Genomic DNA, 21,183 nt, shown 5'->3' on the forward strand with positions numbered 1-21,183 from the left:
CAGACACCGGTTTATTTAAATAATGTTTATTCACACGTTAATGATACAAAACACATCAGACATAAATAAACTCGCATACCACTACACGGTTACAGCTAAATTGTGACGTTGGATGAGCGACGGAACCGGAAATGTCCGGGAAAAATTGTACACTGGGAAGAATTGTACGTGACACTGGTGCGCTTCACGCTTTAAGTTTGTGTCTCTGCTCTTACTGAAGGTAAAAGTGTTCTAATTCTGGGCGGGGTGGGGTTTAATGCCGAACATCCAGTGCTGGAACACCGGGAGCACCGGAACCTCGTGTTACCACCCGAATGGAAGGAGCGCGTGACTCCAGTATCTCGGCATTATAAAGTGTCAGTCTTTTGTCAGTATACACAACCGGCCGAGTAGGTCGTTAACGGTGTCTCGGTGTCCATAAACTGAATCACTCATGGAGGCAAGACACGCAAAGGGAAGAGGTGGACGCTGGAAGAGGGGTGGTGGTGGCGGCGGGGGAAGCGAAAGCCATCATAATTCGGGTGAACACCAAGGACGAGGCAGGGGCGGCTACCATCGTGGGAGAGGAAGAAAGGAACATTATCGAGGCAGGAGGTGGGGTGGACCTACAGCAGACCATCTCCTGGTTAGTGGCTTGCGAAGTAAACTAAAGAGCTAATAATCTGCACAGTTGCGGTGCAGGTTATTTCTTAATTAGAACAGTATCCTGATTTATCATTCAGTCATGATGACAGTTATATTTTGATATAACTATGTAGCTGGCTGCCTACTCATCTTTTAAAAGCTTTGTTAGCCGCTGATGTTTGAATATGTCCATCACACATAAGATGGCTAACGTTAGCTAGCTAGGTGTGCCTTTAAAATTGTACCGTGTTAGCACGTGCCCGTATGTGACGTGGCAAAATTCGTTTTTTGGAAGGGTATTTTTTTTCGGGCCAACTGTCAGTTACATGTGTCCGGTTCCTGTCCCTCAAAATACTGCGAAGTGACACGGCGGCAACAAGTCAGGTTTTGATTTGTTTAATTTGTTCCGTTTGTTTACTTTTGTCAATTTGCCACATGAGGGTAGTATTAGCATACCTTAACCTCTGCACAAGGGGCACGTTCTTGGATGCAGATGTGGACACAGCGACGAATTTTATGCTCGCGTTTGTATCAGAAAATGCCTGGGGAATTAACTCAAGAAATCCCCTTATCTGCTCTCTGTTAGTAAAATGGTTCCAGTCCTTCCACTCAGATTACATTAAGTGGTCATCATTTAGCAGGCACTCTTATCTAGAGTGACTTGGAAGGGCGAGTACAAAGTGCATCTAATAAATTGGCATGAGCAGCTGTGCAAATATGGCACTATTAACCACATGCGACCAAGGATCAGTGCCACACACAGTGCGGAGCTTGCCAGTGCATACTTGGATCAAGGTGTAAATGCAACACAAATGCAGTCTGATGAGGTGGATCTGCGGTCTGTAATGGAAGGTGGCAATGTCTCCACTCTTCTGTCCACTGCAACAGGAGGCTTGGTCCACCACATCACGGCCAACACTAACACAAGGCACAACTGAGATGGATGATTGCGATGCATGGGGCATTTGCTCATTTACGTTTACATTTAGATTTACATTTAACTTGGATGTTGATCTGAATAAGAGTGTTTGCTAAATGCATGTAATGCAATGTAATGGCTGCTGTGTAGGGTCTGATGATAGATTTAAGGGTAGGCTAACCCTAGTGAATGACACAGATGCAAACCATCACTGGTAACCAGTGGATGGGGGATCAGGATGGGTGGAGGCAGGGGAGAGTGAAAGGATGTTTGAAGAGGAAAATGTCTTGCTCCTCCTATGGATGGAGGTTCACATTTGCACTGGGGCCATGGCTGTGATGGTCGTCATTTAGCGTGCTAATATTAGAGTGTAGGAGGAGGAGCAGGACTGGGCCTCAGACATCAGAAACACCAGTGAAGATCAGCCCAATACTTCATCCTTCACTGACAACATCAGGCACACTAGTGAAGACCAACTAAATACTTTATAATTCACCAAAAACATCAGAAGCACTAGTGAAGGGGCTGATTCTGTTACCATCTTCTGTGGTGGTTTTTGAAGGGTAATGATGTACAAAACAAGCAGGAGGAGGAGGCTGGCAAGTTCTCCAGGCGGAAGCTGGAGTCCAACTGGGACCGATATGAGGAGGAGGAGAAGGCGCAGCTAAAGGAGGAGGGGCCCATGCAGAAAGGGATGGACTACCACGTCCTGCTGGGCTCTGCAGGTGAGACCTGTGCCCCCTGTGCCACACCACTTCTATCTGTATATACTTGGACAGTGCTGATGATGCGTGTTATGTATCTGTGCTAGAGGAGACCATTTGGATGAATGGTTAGTGTTATTCCTGGCAAACTAAGACTTATTCTGCTCTGTTAGGATCTACATTCTGATCTATACTCTACTCATTGAATCTTTTGTTCATTTTGTTTTTGACTTCCTTCCATCAGTTGCACATTTATCGATTTCTCAAACCATGTCAAATACAGAGCTTTAAGGTATGCAGTGCAAGCAGGGCTCAACAGTGCGAGCGTTTCACTTGCGTTTGCGACTAAAAATAGATGTGTGCGAACTGTAAAATGTATTTAGGAGCACGTGTGTGAATAAAAAGTATTTTGCTAGTCCAAACTCGAGTGCGATTATTCCCCCTCCCCCTGCCCCTGCTGGTCTCCTTTCACATTACATTTTTTGGTTGCGAACCCTGGTCTGTTTATGTCAACACGTAAGGAATGTGCAGCTTATTTACCAATGTTGCTAGGCAGTGACACAAAAGGGAGGCAAAATGGAAAGCCACACTATATTTGTTTTCTTATTCATCTTTTTGTTAATATGGTGTCAGCACCAAAATAACCATGTTCAACATTTTCACTATGCCATAAGTGCGTCCCGCTGTCTGAGAGTGATGCAAGCTGCTCGGATAAGGAGGTTTTTGCAGAGACGGGTGGCAATGCGAAATGAATTTGCAGCTTTGCTTGCAGAACATAGACGCATACCCTCAAGGTGAGCGAACAGTGTGGCTACCCACAGTTATTTCCGGAATAGATGGTGCTCCAGGATGCCAAGCTTTTGTTCGCACAAAAATAGTAAGGATGACAATTAATGAGCAACCCGGGCTTCCTTGTAACAGTTCAAAGCTGTTTGCACAAATGTAGCTGCTCAGTGCATGTTTGTCTTATCATAATACCAAGTGGGCATTGCCTGCTCATGAACTAGTGCTGACCGATAAATCGATTTTTCATCATCATCGCGATATGAACATGCGATAAACACATAGCAAAAGACTGCCTGAAACGCGATGAATAAGATAAATCATTTTATTTACACACGCCAAGCATTCACATTCAGCATGCGAACATTTGACCTATCACAGGGCTGCCCAATCCCCCCCCCCCCCCCACTTTGTTTTGGCTCGCCATGAGCTATGCACTCCCGCCATCACGTTCTTCTGGGTAAGATCACACTCCCCTTTAAAACTGATGTTCCACCAATGAGCGGAAAGGGGCAGGGGCATAGTGAGCGCTGGTTGAATAGGAAATAAAATGCACTAAAGAAGCATGTCTTTGTGATAAGCTACAGTTGGCCTTTTCGACAGGGTTGCCAGTCTGATTTCAAGTGACATCACATAAAAAGCTGAAATCGTGTTACATGCTATCAAAACCGATTCTCGACAAGGTTCGCTTTGGAAAAAGCACTAAAACACCACTCTGCCAAGTAGGGGTGTAACGATTCATCGTAGCAGGATACATCGCGGTGCAAAAAAGTGACGGTATGCATCGTATAAGTTGGACGGTTTTAATCGTCAGCTCTAATTATATTTTTGTATTATTATTATCATCACTAAACACACACTTTATTTCAAATGTTTAGACATACAAATACAAACAACAAATATAACAAATACTACATTATAATTCATCAACGGTAGTAAATAAAATTATAAAATGCATGCAGTCACCTGTATCATTATTTGTGTTACCAGTGCACAAAGTCATACGTCACGCTTCCGGCATTCCAATCGAGGCCTCACGTTTTACATGTTTCAGTCATAGACAGAAGGAAGAGGTTTCAGTAGCAGACTAGCAGCGTCAGCGTGAAACGTAATGAGTGCGCCTGGAGCTGAGATTGAAATCGAGGATGCGCCATCATCCTTTAACATTTACATTTACATTTATTTATTTAGCAGACGCTTTTACCCAAAGCGACTTACAAAAGTGCATACAGTAAGTACAGCGACAGTACGGGGACAGGATGTGTACAGTTCCACAATGAGACAGTTCTCAGCTGAGAGTAAGGTCTGTTTGAGGACGCAGTACTATCAGATTTGTACAATTACAGCCTATAGGGCAACTAATACGATACACTTTCAAACGGCAAACTTCAACAACTTCAAACGGCACAGTGAGCACAGGGGGGCGGGGGGGGGGCAGCAGCAATTGTGTGCTGGGTCAGTCCAGGTAGAGTCTGAAGAGGTGCGTCTTCAGGCCCCGTCTGAAGGACTGGGGTGAAGAAGCTGTCCGTAGCGAGACCGGGAGTTCGTTCCACCACTGGGGAGCGATGTAGGTGAAACGCCGATGTCTGGCAGAACGAGCACCTCCTGCCTTGACCATGCAGGGAGCAAGGCGTCCAGTTGCTGCTGAGCGCAGGGGTCGGGCTGGTGTGTAGGGCTGGATGAGTTCTTGGAGGTAGGCAGGGGCTGTCCTGTTGACTGCAGAGAAGGCGAGGGTCAAGGTCTTGAATCTGATCCTGGCAGCGACAGGAAGCCAGTGGAGGGATTTCAGCAGGGGAGTAACATGGGAGAATTTGGGGAGGTTGAAGATCAGTCGGGCAGCTGCATTCTAGATGAGCTGGAGAGGCTGGGTGGGGCATGCTGGGAGGCCTGCAAGGAGAGCGTTGCAGTAGTGTGATCAGAAATTCAATCAGAAGTTAAATCAGAAGTGTGGCAACATTTTGGCTTTCCGATCATTCAACGGGAGAATGGCGACAATTTCACTGATAAAACGAAGATGGTGCAAACACTGTAGAAAAGCTCCGCTACACTACTGCTAATACCAAGAATATGATGCAGCATCTACAACGCCACCACAACGACAAACTCCGTTCAGGGGATGTGAGAAAGAAAGTGCTTAAACGCCAAACTTCTCTTGGAGAAAGTTTTGCATCCCCAACTAAGATATCACCAGATCCATAGGAGTGTTTATCGCTAAAGACATGAGACCATTCTCGGTAGTCGACAACGAAGGGGTTCGCCTACTACCAGTGGCGGTTGGTGAGCTGGAAACAGGGGAGGCTGAAACATTACCTTTAAATCTATCATTACTATTCGCTATTGCGAAAGCTACAGCATGAGGTTGTTTAATTATCAAGGATGGCAATTTTAACAATTACGTGGCAAGTAATCCCAAAGCTTTTTTTCTTAAATGTTTCACAGTATAGCTTTCTTGTGTTACAAATTCAAGTTACAAAACAGAGCTAAGTTTAGTTAGATCGATTTAAATTACTGAGAATAAACTTTTAGGTTGAGTGCAGTGAACAATAACGTTCAGAACACAGAACCACAGCCTGTGATGTGTCATGAACATTTAATGTAATTTAAATTGATAAATGCCATCCTTGTTAATTAAACAATCTCACCTTGTAGCTTTCGCAAGCACACAAACTATAGACAATCTGCGCTGTTTCGCGAGCATAATCATTTACTCATTTACGCGATTGGTGTCAATTATTCTGTGAATTATTTGTGACTGACATGAAGAGAGCCATGCTGCAAAATCCCTCTCTGACTCAGTATCGTAGCTCATTAACTTGTGTCTAAATTTGAGCATTAAGTGTTGAGGTGCAATTTTCATAATTTCATATTAATGTAATATAGACAGACCCATTCAATTTAATATTGTTTTATGTTTGTCATTTTTGTCTAGCTTTCAAAGAATTCCTCCTAGGGTCAAGTTGTCATCACTTTAATGGTACAAAAAGACAGCAATAGTTCAGCATTGTTAATGCATTAAAATAAATCCATTGTTTTCATTCCAGTGTCAGTTCAATTGATTTTCTTAAACATATCGTGGAAGAATCGAACCGTAAACATTGTATTATGAATCAAATCGAACCGTGAGCTGAGTGTATCATTACATCCCTACAAGTGTTTACTTATAGAATAAACTTCTAACCGTGGAAACAAACCGTGGCTATTTCTGCACAGGAATGAGTGTTGAAATTGATGGCTAAAATGCATGTTTTATTTTGTTAAGTTGACGCAATCTCAGTAAGGAAACCAGACTGTTGCCGTTTTGGTCGCACACATCAGTGTGAAATCACTACCAATTAGCAAAAATAATTATGCCAAACCTGGCAGCCCTGGTTAGCGGATTCTGTTGTATTTCCGACCAGTAATCTGTTGTTGGTGTTATTAGTTAGCCAACGTTACTATAAAACGAAATTACCAAATCGTGACCGTGTGAATGAGAAGCTAATTTTCGTATTTGATATTGTGGCTCATTAGCTACCATATGGGGGCATTTTGTGATGATGTGTAACTTAGTATCCAATATTGATTTGTTATTCAGTGTTGTCATGTTAACTTTATATTTTTGTCAATTTTTCAAACTGAAGTCAAATTTCCACTCTTGATTACAAAGGTGGACAATACAGCTGTTTTCACCTTATTTTTCTAAAGCACCTTGAGCACTTTGTCAGAAAGGTGTCTTTCCTTTTACATATGTTTATGCTCCCAAAAAAGCATATGGATGCTTTATGTTTTTGTCAATCATCTCTGCAAATGAATAAAATTACTGTTGTGTGACGGAGTGCCGTCACTACGGTTGAGTATGCGCTCTGACTATTATGGCAACGAGCCTGGCTCTTTGGCGTCGCGGTCAAAGTTGCATGGTTGGTACCCCGTAGACCCGGGTTCGAGGCCGGGTGGGGTGACTGCTCTCGTTCTTCGCTACAAGAAGATTAAAGAGTAATTTTTTTATTATTTTGAAATTTTATTTTAGATTTAGAATGTTAATTTTTTATAAAATATAATACACTTTAATGTATTGTAATTTCACATAACATCAACATTTATTTTTGGCCTGTGGCCCTCCATCCAGATTAATTTTTGGCCCTTCATAGGAAAGAATTTGGGCACCTCTGGTTTAGAACAAAATATTTTATTTTTAATTTCTTAAAGTTTAATTTCTCCTGCTCCCTTTAAAATATTTTGTATAGTTATAATAGTTATAATGTCTTATGTAAATAAATGTTCTGTTTAATTGGTTGGGAATTTGTGTGCAATTTGTTCAATAAAAGCATGTTCAAAATAATTTATTTCATTTCTTTATTCAGTGGGCATAGTCTATTCAATGTTTGGGGTCTATGTTAGCAGTGTACCTATTAAAGCAGAAAAGCATAGGAACTGTATAGCTAATATGTACACTTCAATATTTGTTTATCGCAAGTCATATCGTCATCGCAATATTGAACAATGTTATTGCACATTGCAGATTTTCCTCATATCGTGCAGGCCTATCATGACAGTTTAAACAGTTTAAAGTTAAATTTCATGCTGAAATTAGGCAGCATTTTTTCATTCAGAGGGTTATTTGGAGAGTGTGTGGAGGACTTGACACAGCGTATGACAGGAAGTTGCTGTTGCTGACAGCCAGGGCAGGCGTTCCATCTCTAAACTCCCATCACTCAGCAGTACCTCTTTGTGTGCAGCAGCATCTATTCATTTTGCAAACCGCATTGCAGGAAAAGGTTCCTGCTGTGCCCTTGGCCTTTGTGTCAGTAAAAGTAGCCTCTCTTTTCTTCTCTCTTCTCTCTTGGGAAAGTAGGCTCTGTCTGTCAGCCATGTCTCATCTCACTCTGCTCCCCTTACAAGAGACAAGCACAATGGCAGTGTGGGATATGGTTTAGATATGGAGTCCACAGCTTGGAGCATTGAGCATGTTTGCTAAAATAATAATCATAATATTCAATAATGTGATAATGGAAAGCCAAACTCATTGTATTCTGTGGTGTCTGAAGTCATCTTAAATGTCTTTGTTCGTTGCGGGGTTGGAACTTGGATTGGTGAGTTCGCTGATGTTTGTTGTCAGCAGGATCGTAGAAAACGTTCTCATTCACTCAAACTTTAGTATTGTCATTTGTCATATTTCTCTACTGGAGTGTGGGAGCTTTTCCACATATAATCCTTCGAGTGAACATGCCCTGTACCATTTCTATGAAGGCAGAGCTGGCGTTCCTGCCATGCAGTCCAGTCATCAGCAGTGTCATGTGTCATCCAGATCTGCCAGATTCAGATTCAGATCCAGATTCATTATTGTCATTGACACTGCTGACTGTGTTGCCTTATATCAATGTACCCTCCTGTGTGGGTTTGAATTCAAAAAGTGTCTGTTTTCAGTTCCTCTCTGGTGGCTGGGTTGAGCCTGATTGATTTGGCTTTGATCACGGGGTCATATTAGGGGGGGTGGGGAGGGGTGAAAAGGGTCAGATGTGCTGGGTGTGGATATTGCCGATTAACTCATTATTTCAGTAAAAGCCGACACTTGCGGAAGTGTGAGAGTGTCTGTCTGTCTGTCTGTGGGTGGATGGTCTCTCAGGAGCACAGAGAGCAGTAAGCTGAGCCTGGAAGGTCTTTGCCTTAATGAAACAGAAGCTGAAGCTGAGGAGAACACAGAAGCTTCCCCTCATTTCCAAGGGGCAGTGATAGCAAACTGACTACCCACTGTTGATAAATGGGGGGAGGGGAAGCCTGGGTCCAGAAGCTTCAGCCCTGTTCGAGGTGCAGTTATCAATAGTTCACAATTTCACTTTACGCTTCTCCACTGTAGATTGCATGGGCTCGTCCAGTATGCTGTGGGGGTCATACAGTTTAAGTACTTTTCTTAAACCTTAAAGCAACATTTCAGGAAAGGAATGGGTTCATTCTTTATCTTACTACTGAGCAGTATGGTTGTGAATTTATTGTAAGGCAGTTGTAGAGTCAGTTCACTAGAGAAATTACTATATAGATAATGTGAAACTGACGTCACGCCATGTTGAATTTTGTTTATCTTGTGAGGATCCCATTGCCTTTCTGTTCGGGAGTTGCAGGCTGTGTTTTGATTTTCTGTCGTGATTCTGAAAAACGTCGCCATAGTAGCATCTGCTGCATCAAGAACTGCCATAGTAGGTCACACCATCGTTCAGGGAGAAAACAATGGAATACATTTTTTCACCTTTCCTACGTGGAAATAACACAAAGGGAAGCAGGTTGAGGAGGTGACGAGAAGACGCCAGATGGCATGGGTAGCTGAAGTAAGAAGGAGGTCCAAGATTATAGCAAACCTTTTTTATTAATTATGCAACTGATCAAACCCACTGCCTATGACTCAATCACATTGCTGAATGTTTTGAAAGGTTTGTATTTTGGTTGGTTTAATAATTGGGCCAAAAAGAAGAGTGCCACCTTACCTTTGCAAGTATGACTGTGTTTGCCAGCTTGTGATCTAGCAGATCTTGCACCCAGCCACTGCAAAACTTCATGAGCTTCTAGGGATTTATAACTTCGAAACTCACACAAGTGTATGCACTCAGTCCCAAAACAAGATAATTTACAATGTCCGGGTATGTGAGTGGAGGTAGTCATATGGATCTATGTTATTTATTGTTATTAGTTTGTCCAAATACCGTTGCTTGGCATTGCGATTTAATTTCTCCCGGTAGGCTCCCTTTTCTTTCTCTTTCCCCTTCTCCATCTCTTCCTTTCTCCATCAGATTTGAACAATTTAAACAACTTTTTAGCCAAGCAAAACAAAAGGTATGCAGGTAACCACCGTAGCAGGCACAAGTAAACAGAGCGCATTCCTCACAAGATGGCACCCCCGTCCCAACATGCAACACGGCATCTTCACATTCACATTCTCTATTATGAAATAAATGCATATGACTTGAAAAACAACAATAATTATAATGTTGATAGTGCAAGGGCTTGTAGCCTCCAGCTCTATTAATTTTACATTTATTTATTTAGCAGACGCTTTTATCCAAAGCGACTTACAAAAGTGCATACAGTAGGTACAGCGACAGTACGGGGACAGGATGTGTACAGTTCCACAATGAGACAGTTCTCAGCTGAGAGCAAGGTCTGTTTGAGGACGCAGTACTATCAGATTTTTACAATTACAGCCTAAAGGGCAACTAGTACGATATACTTTCGAACGGCAAACTTCAACAACTTCAAACGGCACAATGAGCGTCAGGGTTAAGGCGGCACAATTTAAAAAGCACAGCAATTTACGACAGCACTGATGGGCGGGGGGGGGGGGGGGGGGGGGGGGGGCAGCAATTGTGTGCTGGGTCAGTCCAGGTAGAGTCTGAAGAGGTGCGTCTTCAGGCCCCGTCTGAAGGACTGGGGTGAAGGAGCTGTCCGTAGCGAGACCGGGAGTTCGTTCCACCACTGGGGAGCGATGTAGGCGAAACGCCGATGTCTGGCAGAACGAGCACCTCCTGCCTTGACCATGCAGGGAGCAAGGCGTCCAGTTGCTGCTGAGCGTAGGGGTCGGGCTGGTGTGTAGGGCTGGATGAGTTCTTGGAGGTAGGCAGGGGCTGTCCTGTTGACTGCAGAGAAGGCGAGGGTCAGGGTCTTGAATCTGATCCTGGCAGCGACAGGAAGCCAGTGGAGGGATTTCAGCAGGGGAGTAACATGGGAGAATTTGGGGAGGTTGAAGATCAGTCGGGCAGCTGCATTCTGGATGAGCTGGAGAGGGTGGGTGGTGCATGCTGGGAGGCCTGCAAGGAGAGCGTTGCAGTAGTCCAGTCGAGGGAGAACTGTGGCCTGGATAAGGAGCTGCGTCGCGTATGTGGTTAGGAACGGGCGAATCCTCCTGATGTTGTGGAGGAGGAATCGGCAGGTCCGTGACGTGCGAGCAATGTACTCCTTGAAGTCCAGGTTACTGTCGAGGGTGATGCCCAAGCTCTTTGCTGTCCGAGAGGATGGTATTGTGGTGCCATCGAAGGTGATGGAAAGGTCATGCAGGGGGGAAGGGCCGGCTGGGATGAAGAGGAGATCCGTTTTACTGAGGTTCAGCTTCAGGTGGTGGGATGTCATCCATTTGGAGATGTCAGCCAGGCATGCAGAGATTCTTTCGTTGACCTGGGGGGTAGAGGGAGGGAAGGAGAAAAAGAGTTGGATGTCGTCAGCATAGCAGTGATAGGAGAAACCATGCGATTTGATAACTGAGCCAAGAGAGTTAATATAAATTGAGAAGAGTAGGGGTCCCAGTACTGAACCCTGTGGGACTCCTGTAGTGAGGGGGGTGGGTGCAGAGGTGGAGCCTTTCCAGTAGATCTGGGAAGATCTACCAGTCAGGTAGGACATGAACCAGGAGAGGGCAGTTCCAGAGATGCCCATCTCAGACAGCTTTGATAATAGTGTCTGGTGGTTGACTGTATCGAAAGCAGCAGAGAGGTCGAGGAGGATGAGGACAGATGACGAGCCGGAGGCTCTAGCCGTGTGGAGAGCCTCTGTCACGGCCAGGAGTGCAGTTTCTGTTGAGTGTCCAGCTCTGAATCCTGACTGATGGGGGTCTAGGAGGTTGTTCCTGAGAAGAAAAGGGGAGAGTTGGTTAAGTACTGCACGTTCCAAGGTTTTAGATAGAAATGAGAGAAGAGATACCGGTCGGTAGTTTGTAACATCGGATGGGTCGGTAGATGGTTTCTTGAGGAGCGGTGTGACCAGAGCTTTCTTGAAGTCTGTGGGGACAGTGCCAGAGGTTAGTGAGGAGTTGATAAATGAGGAAAGAAATGGGGCGATCTCACCAGATATGGATTGGAGCAGGGTAGAGGGGATGGGGTCCAGAGGGCAGGTTGTGGCGTGGTGGTCTGTGATGAGTTGTAGTACTTCCAAGTCTTTGAGCGGCATGAAGGAAGACAGCTGGTTGATGGAGTTGCCCGTGGTGGTCAAGAATGTTGTTGAGGGAGAGAAGGAGTCCCGGATGCTGGTCACCTTTTCCTCGAAGTAGACCCTGAAATCATTGGCAGAGAGGTGGGAGGGGGAGGGAGGAGGAGGGGGGGTGAGGAGGGTGGAGAAGGTGGAGAAAAGTTTTCGTGGGTTAGTTATATTGGCATATTAATGACTTTTGTTGGATTTTTGTATAATTTTAAAAGTAAACGAACCGGAACAAAAGGGCTTGGAGAGAAGCTTTATTTGGTGGAGATGGAATCTGGCAGCATTTCTGCCTGCAAAGCTTTAACTCAGACACACAAGGCAGGCAAACAGCTGGATCTGGTCTTCCTGCGGGACTGCTCTACCTCAATTATAAAAATTACCCCCCTCCAGCTCTCTGACTACTGCTTTGTCTCCTTTCTCTACCTCATCCTACATAACACACCCCTGTGGCTACCTTTTCACTGTCACTTTTTGCCGTAACATAAGCAACCTACCAGCTCTCTCTTCTGCAGTTCTCACCTCTCTCTCACTTTGATTCTTTCACTGGACTGTCTACTGATTCTGCTGCATAAACCCTTCTCTGTCATCTTCCCTTGATTCTCGTTCCTCTTATTTCCAGGTCTGTGTGGCCAACTCCACTGTGTCCTTGGCTAACAGATTCACTCCATGAAAACAGGGAAAAGGTTTGTGCTGCAGAACAGAAGTGGAGAAAATCACACTCCTCTGCCAATCTCCTGAACTATCAACCACTCCTCTCTGCTTTCTCTGCAAGTGTGACTTCTGCTAAGGCTTCCTTTTATGAATCAAAGATTCAAAACTCACTTTCTATCCGACGCAGACTGTTTTTTGTCTCTTCCCTCCTCAAGCCTTCATCCTCTTCACCCCCCCCCCTCAGATCTTTCTGCGGCTGACATCACAGATGATTTCAACCAAAAAATTACACACAGTCTAAACTCCCTCCAGTCCCCACAGTCCTCATCTCTCACCTCTTCCTCCTCCTTCCCTCCCTCTCACCTCCAGATTCCCCAACAAACAGGTGATTACACAATTAACCAATAATTGACAACAATTGACAATTAGGCTGTTTATCAATTCCAAGAACGCAAGAACATACTTGTGTTCTTGAAGAACGTTCTTGCCAGGCGTCCTTGACGAGAATGGTCTTGCAAGATAGCAAGGATGAAGAACGCACCTATCAGAGATTGAGACTGTGTATTTGCTATTGCACAATACCCTGGGCGCAGCTCATTTAAGCAGTGATATGACAACACTGGCATTATTAGTGCAACATTTGATAAACTTTTGTTTTATTGCGTTTGTGTATTGCCATAGTATAGGCTGCTACTTTGTTCATATAATAAAGTTAAAGACAAACTCAAAATTCATGTTTGTCATTTCACTCATACGGTAGGATGAGTACTAAAATGTTATTTAACATTACAAGTGTTATGATGCCCCTGCCATGTTTTTCCTAAATGTGAAATATAGTTAAATGTGCAGGGCGAGACATGGTTTTATGCGCCTAAATTAAAACATCCTTTCACTGGGCGGTATAGTGTGATTAAATAAAATGTTTTTAGTTTAAATCAGGCGCAAGGAGCTAATATAATAATTAGAATAAACCCATCTTTCATTTTTGCGCTCTCTGGCTGACACTCCTTGAAATACATACCCTATTCACCAGTTCTACAGCTCAAGTTGATCCCCGGGAAATCCCTGCAAATAAGTAATAAATATATTTTTCTACGTTATAGCAGAGACACTGGAATTATAGTGTGTGCTGGCTCATCATCGCGATTGATGATGGACGATGGCATCTTCCATTGGCCCAACCTTACTTACATTTACATTTACATTTATTTATTTAGCAGACTTACAAAAGTGCATACAGTAAGTATAGCGACATTACGGGGACAGGATGTGTACAGTTCCACAATGAGACAGTTCTCAGCTGAGAGCAAGATCTGTTTGAGGACACAGTACTATCAGATTTGTACAACTACAGCGTATAGGGCAACTAATAAGATACACCTTCAAACAGCAAACTTCAACAACTTCAAACGGCGCAATGAGCGTCAGGCTAAAGGCGGCAACAAGAAACAATTTAAAAAGCACAGCAATTTATGACAGCACTGATTGGGGGGGGGGGGGGGGGGGGGCAGCAATTGTGTGCTGGGTCAGTCCAGGTAGAGTCTGAAGAGGTGTGTCTTCAGGCCCTGTCTGAAGGAATGGGGTGAAGGAGCTGTCCGTAGCAGGACAGGGAGTTCGTTCCACCACTGGGGTGAAACGCCGATGTCTGGCAGAACGAGCACCTCCTGCCTTGACCATGCAAGGAGCGAGGCGTCCAGTTGCTGCTGAGCGCAGGGGTCGGGCTGGTGTGTAAGGCTGGATGAGTTCTAATAATAAGAAAAGTAAAAACTTAGTTGTACAGTTCCTCGCTCTCCTCTCCTGCCATTATTCTTGCAATGCCTTCTGGGATATCAGATGCGTTCTCGCTGGCCAAGTCACCAACTGATGCATCTTCGATAAAAGGGGCGGATCAAGAACACATCCGGGCATTTTAAGCATTGTTGGTCGGTTGCATTCTTCATATTGGAACTGTACTTGGGCCATGAAAGATGACGTCAAATGAGCTCACGAGAACGCAAGAACGGGCAAAAACGCAGATTGATAAACAGCCTTAGTCTCTAGGGAGAGGTGGTGAAGGCTCTCTTTCACACTGCCCTATTCTTCATTATTGAGGCTTCAATCAGCCAGATCGCCTTCCTGTTTTCCTCAGTCTTGATTCTTCTGAACCTTTCTGCAGCCTTTGATACAGTGGACCACACTCTTCTTCCATCTACAATCACTATGTAGAATGCAGCTCCATACTGCCCACTACAGCAGTCCAGCAGGGCGACAGGACGGAAGCCAAGCATGAAAGTGACCCCAGCCCACCTTTTCTTGCAACATCCCCAACGTCCCCTCTGAGTGTGTGTGTGTATGCGCACTTGTGTGTGTATGTTTGTGCATGTGTGTGTGTGGGTTTACCCTCACTCACTAATTGCAAGCAGCAGCCTTTGCAGTTCCGGCATGAGCCTGGAGTAATTAGTTAATTTCTGAAATATTAGAGAACTCTGTAGCAGTCCTTCATCTGGGACAAAGGTAATGGTAATTTGCATTTCAGTGAGAGTTTTAACTGAAGTTAAAACAGACAGGGATGAAGAGCAGACATCACGTGCTAGCTCACAATGCTGTCATTTATCTTGCTGCTAAATTTAACAGTATCACAAACACAGTTCTGTTTGTGTTTAGTATTGGCTATCTGCCTCCAGAAGAGTCCTTATAGAGAAATCCTCTCTCTGCTCCTTATAGAGAAGCCCTTTCTCTGCTAGTTGTTTCAACAGTTCTTTCATGGTTTGAATTATTTGTTTTAAAGACAGTGTAAAGTCGCAGTAGCTGAGTAACTGTATTTATGTCTTTTTCTTTGTTTCCATGCTGTAATCAGCTAATCTTATTCAGCTGTGGATCCTACCTGGTCAGACCTGGAAATGCAAGGTCTTTTCAATCAGAGACTATGCTTTCAATGCCATGACCACATCGCCACAGGCAACGTTAAAGCATTATAATGGAGTGTTTGCCACACATCTATGAACAGAGACCAGTAATATTACTGTTCAACCACTCAAACAGTGATTCTGATTTGATCATTGAACACCAGTGCAATACACCCAGCCACTCACTTACTAGAGAAAATGTCCAACAATGAAAGGGGGGCTGTTTGATGCAGATTGAAATCGGAAAGTTAATTGTCTGTAACTTCATACCAAGCTTGTGAGCGTTGATTTCAACACTATTCCTCTCCCACACCATATTGGCACAGATGCCCCAATTCGATTCGATACCGATTCACAATCTAAAGATTCGATTCAATACGATTCGATTCCGATTCGATATTGATGCGATAGGAATGAGATATGAAATACTATATCGCAGCTGTCCATACTTGGAGAGATGTTTAAAAAGCTCTAAAGGGAACACAAATTTACAAATGCAGAGTCACTGGAAACAAATTGTGAAAACCACTAAAGAAAAGGCCAAAGGCTTGTACAGTCACGCGCTGCTTAACGTCCATTCGGCCAAAGTCCATTTGCATATACGTCCGTAGTCCCATAAGGTTATAATAAAGTTTAAAAATCCCGATCGCACAACGGGATGCAACGGACGTAACCGGATATAGTGAAGGCAACGCTTCCCGCACGCAACACGTGTATCTCATGTCTCATGGCAATAAAGCGATTGTGCTGCCAGGCTTATAATGGTACAGTACATAGTATACCGTATAATACATATGTCTTGATAGTCATAATAAACGCCTATGCTAATGTCTTATGTACGTACTGTACTATGCTTTCTATCGTTTTAATGTGAACTTTGCATACTTACAATTAGGTTAGTTAGGTAAAAAGGTTTACCGTATAACAGTGCTTCGACTCCTAAGCAGCAGCATCTCGTGCCTATTCCATATAGGTTTGCTATATAGTATAAGTATATAGTATGGTGTTCGCACAACCTCCAAGTCACATAACGTCCTATTTCACAGAACGTATCGTGGACTTTAAGCAACACATGGCTGTATACCCATATCTTTTTATTTGAGGAACACATGGGTATAGTTCCTTAAAAACAAACCCAACCTGCATCATTGCCTTCTTATTAATGACATGAAGCAGCAATGTGTTTGCATTAGATAGCTCAGGGAAAGCTGCTTTGTAAGGTAGCTACAATGACTGACAAAACGTAGCTGACTGCCAGTAACAACTTTGCAATTGTGAAAAATGTTTTCTTGCTAGCCTAATATGAACAACTAGCTAGCTAGCTACCTAGCAAATGAACGTGAACAACAATGTTTTGCTAAATTACATTGCATTTGTGAGCAAGTGTTGCTGTTCAGTTTAGCTAGCTAGCTAGGTAGTGGCTGTGCACTGTATTAAAGTTTAAGATAAAAAGCTGTGACTGCAGTGCACATATATATATGAATATGTATACCAGGCATCTCCACGATTTCGGACACCCTTCTCCACGCATCATTTTTTAATCTATATCTCTGTACGTATCACGAGACAAATTGTAGAGTATGGGGAAACCTGACACTGCCACGATAAGCTTCTCCTCCATGTTTGACTGGAACCAAAATGTTGGATCATTAATTTGTTTCAGTAACGTGTCACGCTGCCTTCACTCCGTAGTCACCATGTTGCATCGCTCAGTATTTGCATAAAACAGACCTCAAGTCTAGTCTATTTTAGCACCACCTAGTTGGCTTTGCAACAGCCACTTGTCTCTTGTCGCTGTAAATCACCAACTCTCATTGAAAATGAATGGCAGCCGGTCACTTTGTCTCTCTACTGTGTCGTCCATGTGACCGTAGGGTTAGCCATGGTGAACACTGAGAGATCGCATCACAGTAAAAACAACTTGATGTAACAGGTTTTCCTCTATGCGTTCACAGGTCATTAAATGTTCAGTTAAACAAGAGAGCGACATCTAATGGAGGGGGGGACTAGTATTTGCCTTTAATACGACAGTTAGGCTATGTCAGAACCCGTCTATCTAATTCTCTGGCTATGTTTAACCATTGTGGAAATGAACCTAGAAAACCGAAAAAAAATGCATATTAGCCTAAAAGATCGATCCATAAATTTTACAGATCGATATCGAATTGGACGGATTTTAAAAAACGATTAATCGAAAAAACGATATTTTTGCACACCCCACAATTCTGTGAGTACTTTTTCAGCTTTGGGCTTGAATTGGATGATGTGGATCTTGTGGCAGAGTGTAACATTTAGGACAACAGTACACAGCATGTTTGCATGTTGTCCTCATCTCCATCCTGCTCTGTTTGGGCAGTGTGATTTTTGTCCCCCAAGGATACTGTTGACACAGCCATAGAGTGGCGGCTCTTCAGCCCCTCTCTAGTGGCTCCCTAGCTTTGTCAAAAAAAAATATGGAAATGAATATCAATTTTTTTTTTTTTACATTTTGCTATCATTGTTGTAGGCCTAAAGTCATCTTTACATTATCCAGTTGTAAAAATATGTAGCCTATACACCGAATAAAGAAAATGTTGTAACACTTCGTCAGCTAAAATGTGTGTCAAATGCTACATCGTGGCCTAGCGCCTCTTTGCCGAGCTCAATAGCAGTGGCTTGAGTGGGTGTTTTCCTAAGTTAGCTGTGGATTCAAAATTCAAAAAAAGAAAAGTCTCGGCGGAAAACAGAAATTAATAGTGCGTGGATAGATTTGTTTGTTTTCACCACCACTACTGCTGGCTTACCGGAATGTTTGATCTGTGGCGAGAAGTTAGCAAACAACAAAAAATGTTTGAAACAACTTTTTTACTTTTACTATTTTTAAAGCTAGCTATGTTTTATTTATTTTCAAAGTAGGCTACTTTTTATTTTATGACATTTGGGCTATTCATTTCATTTGCACAAACATGGGGAGGACTCAAACTAGGCATGCATAGCTATTTGTAGCTACTCCATTTCTAAGTAAGCCTACACATGCCAGTGGATTTTTTCTCCACTACACAATTAATCAGTTTTGTGTTTTGTTGGAAATAGTTTTGTGTTTTGTTGGAAATAGCATCCCCCAATAAAAATAACAAAAGTGTCTTTATTGTAGTAGTTCTATATTTTCATAAATTCACCAAAACATATATATATATATATATATATAGTGTGTATATATATATATATATATATATATATATTGTGTGTGTATATATATATATTGGCAACGGTAATCGGCCAAAATGAGTTTGAAAATATCGGCATATTGAATATTGGCAAAAATCCAATATCGTGCATCCCTATTAAGTACACTTCAGCCAAGTATGGATCACTTATAAAAGATATATGTCACTGAAACGTGATACATCATGAATGTTGGCATGGCAGGGGTTTGTTCAAACATATTTTTATTTTCCTAACATTATTTCTTGGTGAATATCATTTTGAAATAATCTCATATAATGACTGTGTAGTTGTGCTGAAAGAATGACTGTGTGATTGTGCTATAGTTGTACTGAGAGAATGGGTGTGTGTGTGATTGTGTAATGTTTGTGCTGAGAGAATGGATGTGTAATGCTGTCACTGCTCTCTTTCAGGTGATGCCTTCACTCAGTTCCGTTTCTCTGAAGAGAAGGATTGGGAGGTGGAGTCTTCAGCCACCAATCAGGTGCGTGTTTGTTTCTTGACTTGACAGAGATGTCTGAAACTGCACTTGAGATTCTTGATGTAATGCTGATCTCAGTAGCCACCAGTCTTTGTGATGTACAATCATTCACATTTTAATGTAGCGGATAGCTGGTGGTGCAGTAAAGAGTGGCTGCTTGCTCCTGCCATTGGTCAACGCACAAGTTTGAGAAGTCTGCAGCTGTGCCTGTTTGTAGTGTTGATGAGGGCCCTTTTCTTTGGCAGGTTTCTGCTGTGCTGGTGGACCTCCAGGTCCTGGCATGGTACCTCCAGGCACTCCCCCTGCACCTAAGGCTGAACCTGGAGGAGGAGCTTGTCCAGGTACAGAGGCAGTAGTGTCCACTTCATCAACATCTTCTGCTCTACTCACACTCATGACAGCATGGCTGCTAGGGCCGCTTGGTGAATTTTCTCTGTGTTTGTTGTTATTGTTATACAGCACACAGTAGAGGAATGACATCATTTTGTGTGGTTTCAGCTGACAGCCCCAGTGGAGCTTCCCATGGTGATCCCGAAGCCTAAACAGAAGTCATGTCTGATTGATCAGTTTAGGCCTCCCTCTTCCCAAAGTCCAAGTTTCTCCATTCCTATGAAGCCTGTATTAGGTGGGGCTCCACTTAGCCCCAAGCCCCTCCTGGCCTCCAGCACAGCAGAGCCTGCAGTAGATGACCTCGACCAGGAGCTGGACTTGCTCCTCAGCCTACAGGCTCCTGTCACTGATGCATCTGAGGCACCACCCACCTGTGCCCCTGAGGAGGAACTGTCTCACCCAGACACATGTGAGTATTCAGGTCTAGAGTATTTCTGGATACAGTAGTCCCTCCCTAATCAGTGGGATGCATTCCTGAACAAGGCAAATACAGCCAATTATCTGGCAGAAGCTCAATGTATAAAATCATAAAGACATAGTTAAGAGGTTCAGTTGCTGTTCAGCAACTGCAGTTGCACATCTGTTTGCCTTACACTATGTCAACATAAGCATATACAGTAGCAACGCACATAAATATTATGCTCGAGGTAGGAAGTACAGTGTTATGTTACTCTATAATGTGTTGATTTTTGCATCAGTAACCCAGGAAGAGGACCCCAAGGTGGTACTGCCAGAGGTTGACTTAGAGAGGCCGGGGGAAGTGCCTTCAGAGGCAGAGGCGACGAGGCCGGTGGCAACGGAAGATGAACTGGAGGACTGGCTGGACAGTATGATCTCCTGACCCCAGGGGCCAGACAGAGAGGCAAGGGATTGGGACTCACCCAGTAGGGGAGAAAGTGCACTGCCTGTGTCGCACCCATGCCATGCCCTCACACACTCTTAAGGCAAAAGACATAAGCATCATCTTCCATGTAGGCAGTCAGCTTTGTGAGGTGGAGTCAAGTGCCATCTAATGCAGCCATAGGGACAGAAAACAAGCCGGTTACAGGCCATAACTTTCAATGACTTTGTGAATGAAGTAATGAACAGTCTATGTGGAATTCAACTGATGTAAGACCCAAAAAAAGGAAAGCAGTTGTGATGTTTGGCTAGAATGCTTGACAGTGCCTTCTCTCACCTGCCATCACTCACCACATTTAGTGAGGTGCATTAAGGTGAGTGTCAGCTTGCAATAGGCTCACATCCATGCAGAGTTCCACCTGCTGTTTCAGCTTGCATTAGGGGTGGGACAGTACGGATACAGCATACCCCTTCTGCAGCGGGTCATTTCTGAACTCACTGTGGTTCTGGGTGTTTTCCATTTCATTTGCTAGTTGAGAAATGACACTGTAGCAGAATCAGACTCATACATACCTTATTCTATTTCACATTAAAATGCATTCAGACCAAAGCGCAGTGGAAATCCCAGCACCAGTGACAAAAATGCAGAAACAGCAAGTTATTGCATCGTATTCTTTATTCCTCTTTTCAGTTGGGCAAAGCAGCTACAAGTGGCTATCGGTTTGCATTTGTCTGTGTCCTTGTGAGGGGTTCAATAAAGTATGTAATGTA

At 43.5% G+C, this 21,183-nt stretch overlaps 1 protein-coding gene across 1 annotated transcript; it reads left to right on the forward strand.

The window, feature by feature from the left end:
• Positions 1 to 531: 531 nt before the first annotated feature.
• On the forward strand, positions 532 to 20,638 carry aven (apoptosis, caspase activation inhibitor; the record flags this gene model as incomplete). The annotated part of the gene is made up of 6 exons (XM_036549351.1): positions 532 to 594; positions 2,106 to 2,268; positions 19,115 to 19,185; positions 19,428 to 19,523; positions 19,681 to 19,981; positions 20,271 to 20,638. Coding segments are annotated over 6 exons (837 nt in total), but the record flags the coding sequence as incomplete, so codon positions are not given.
• Between the last annotated feature and the right edge of the window lie 545 nt (positions 20,639 to 21,183).

The sequence above is a fragment of the Megalops cyprinoides genome, chromosome 17 (genome assembly GCF_013368585.1).
Source record: "Megalops cyprinoides isolate fMegCyp1 chromosome 17, fMegCyp1.pri, whole genome shotgun sequence".
Classification (NCBI taxonomy): Eukaryota; Metazoa; Chordata; class Actinopteri; order Elopiformes; family Megalopidae; genus Megalops; species Megalops cyprinoides.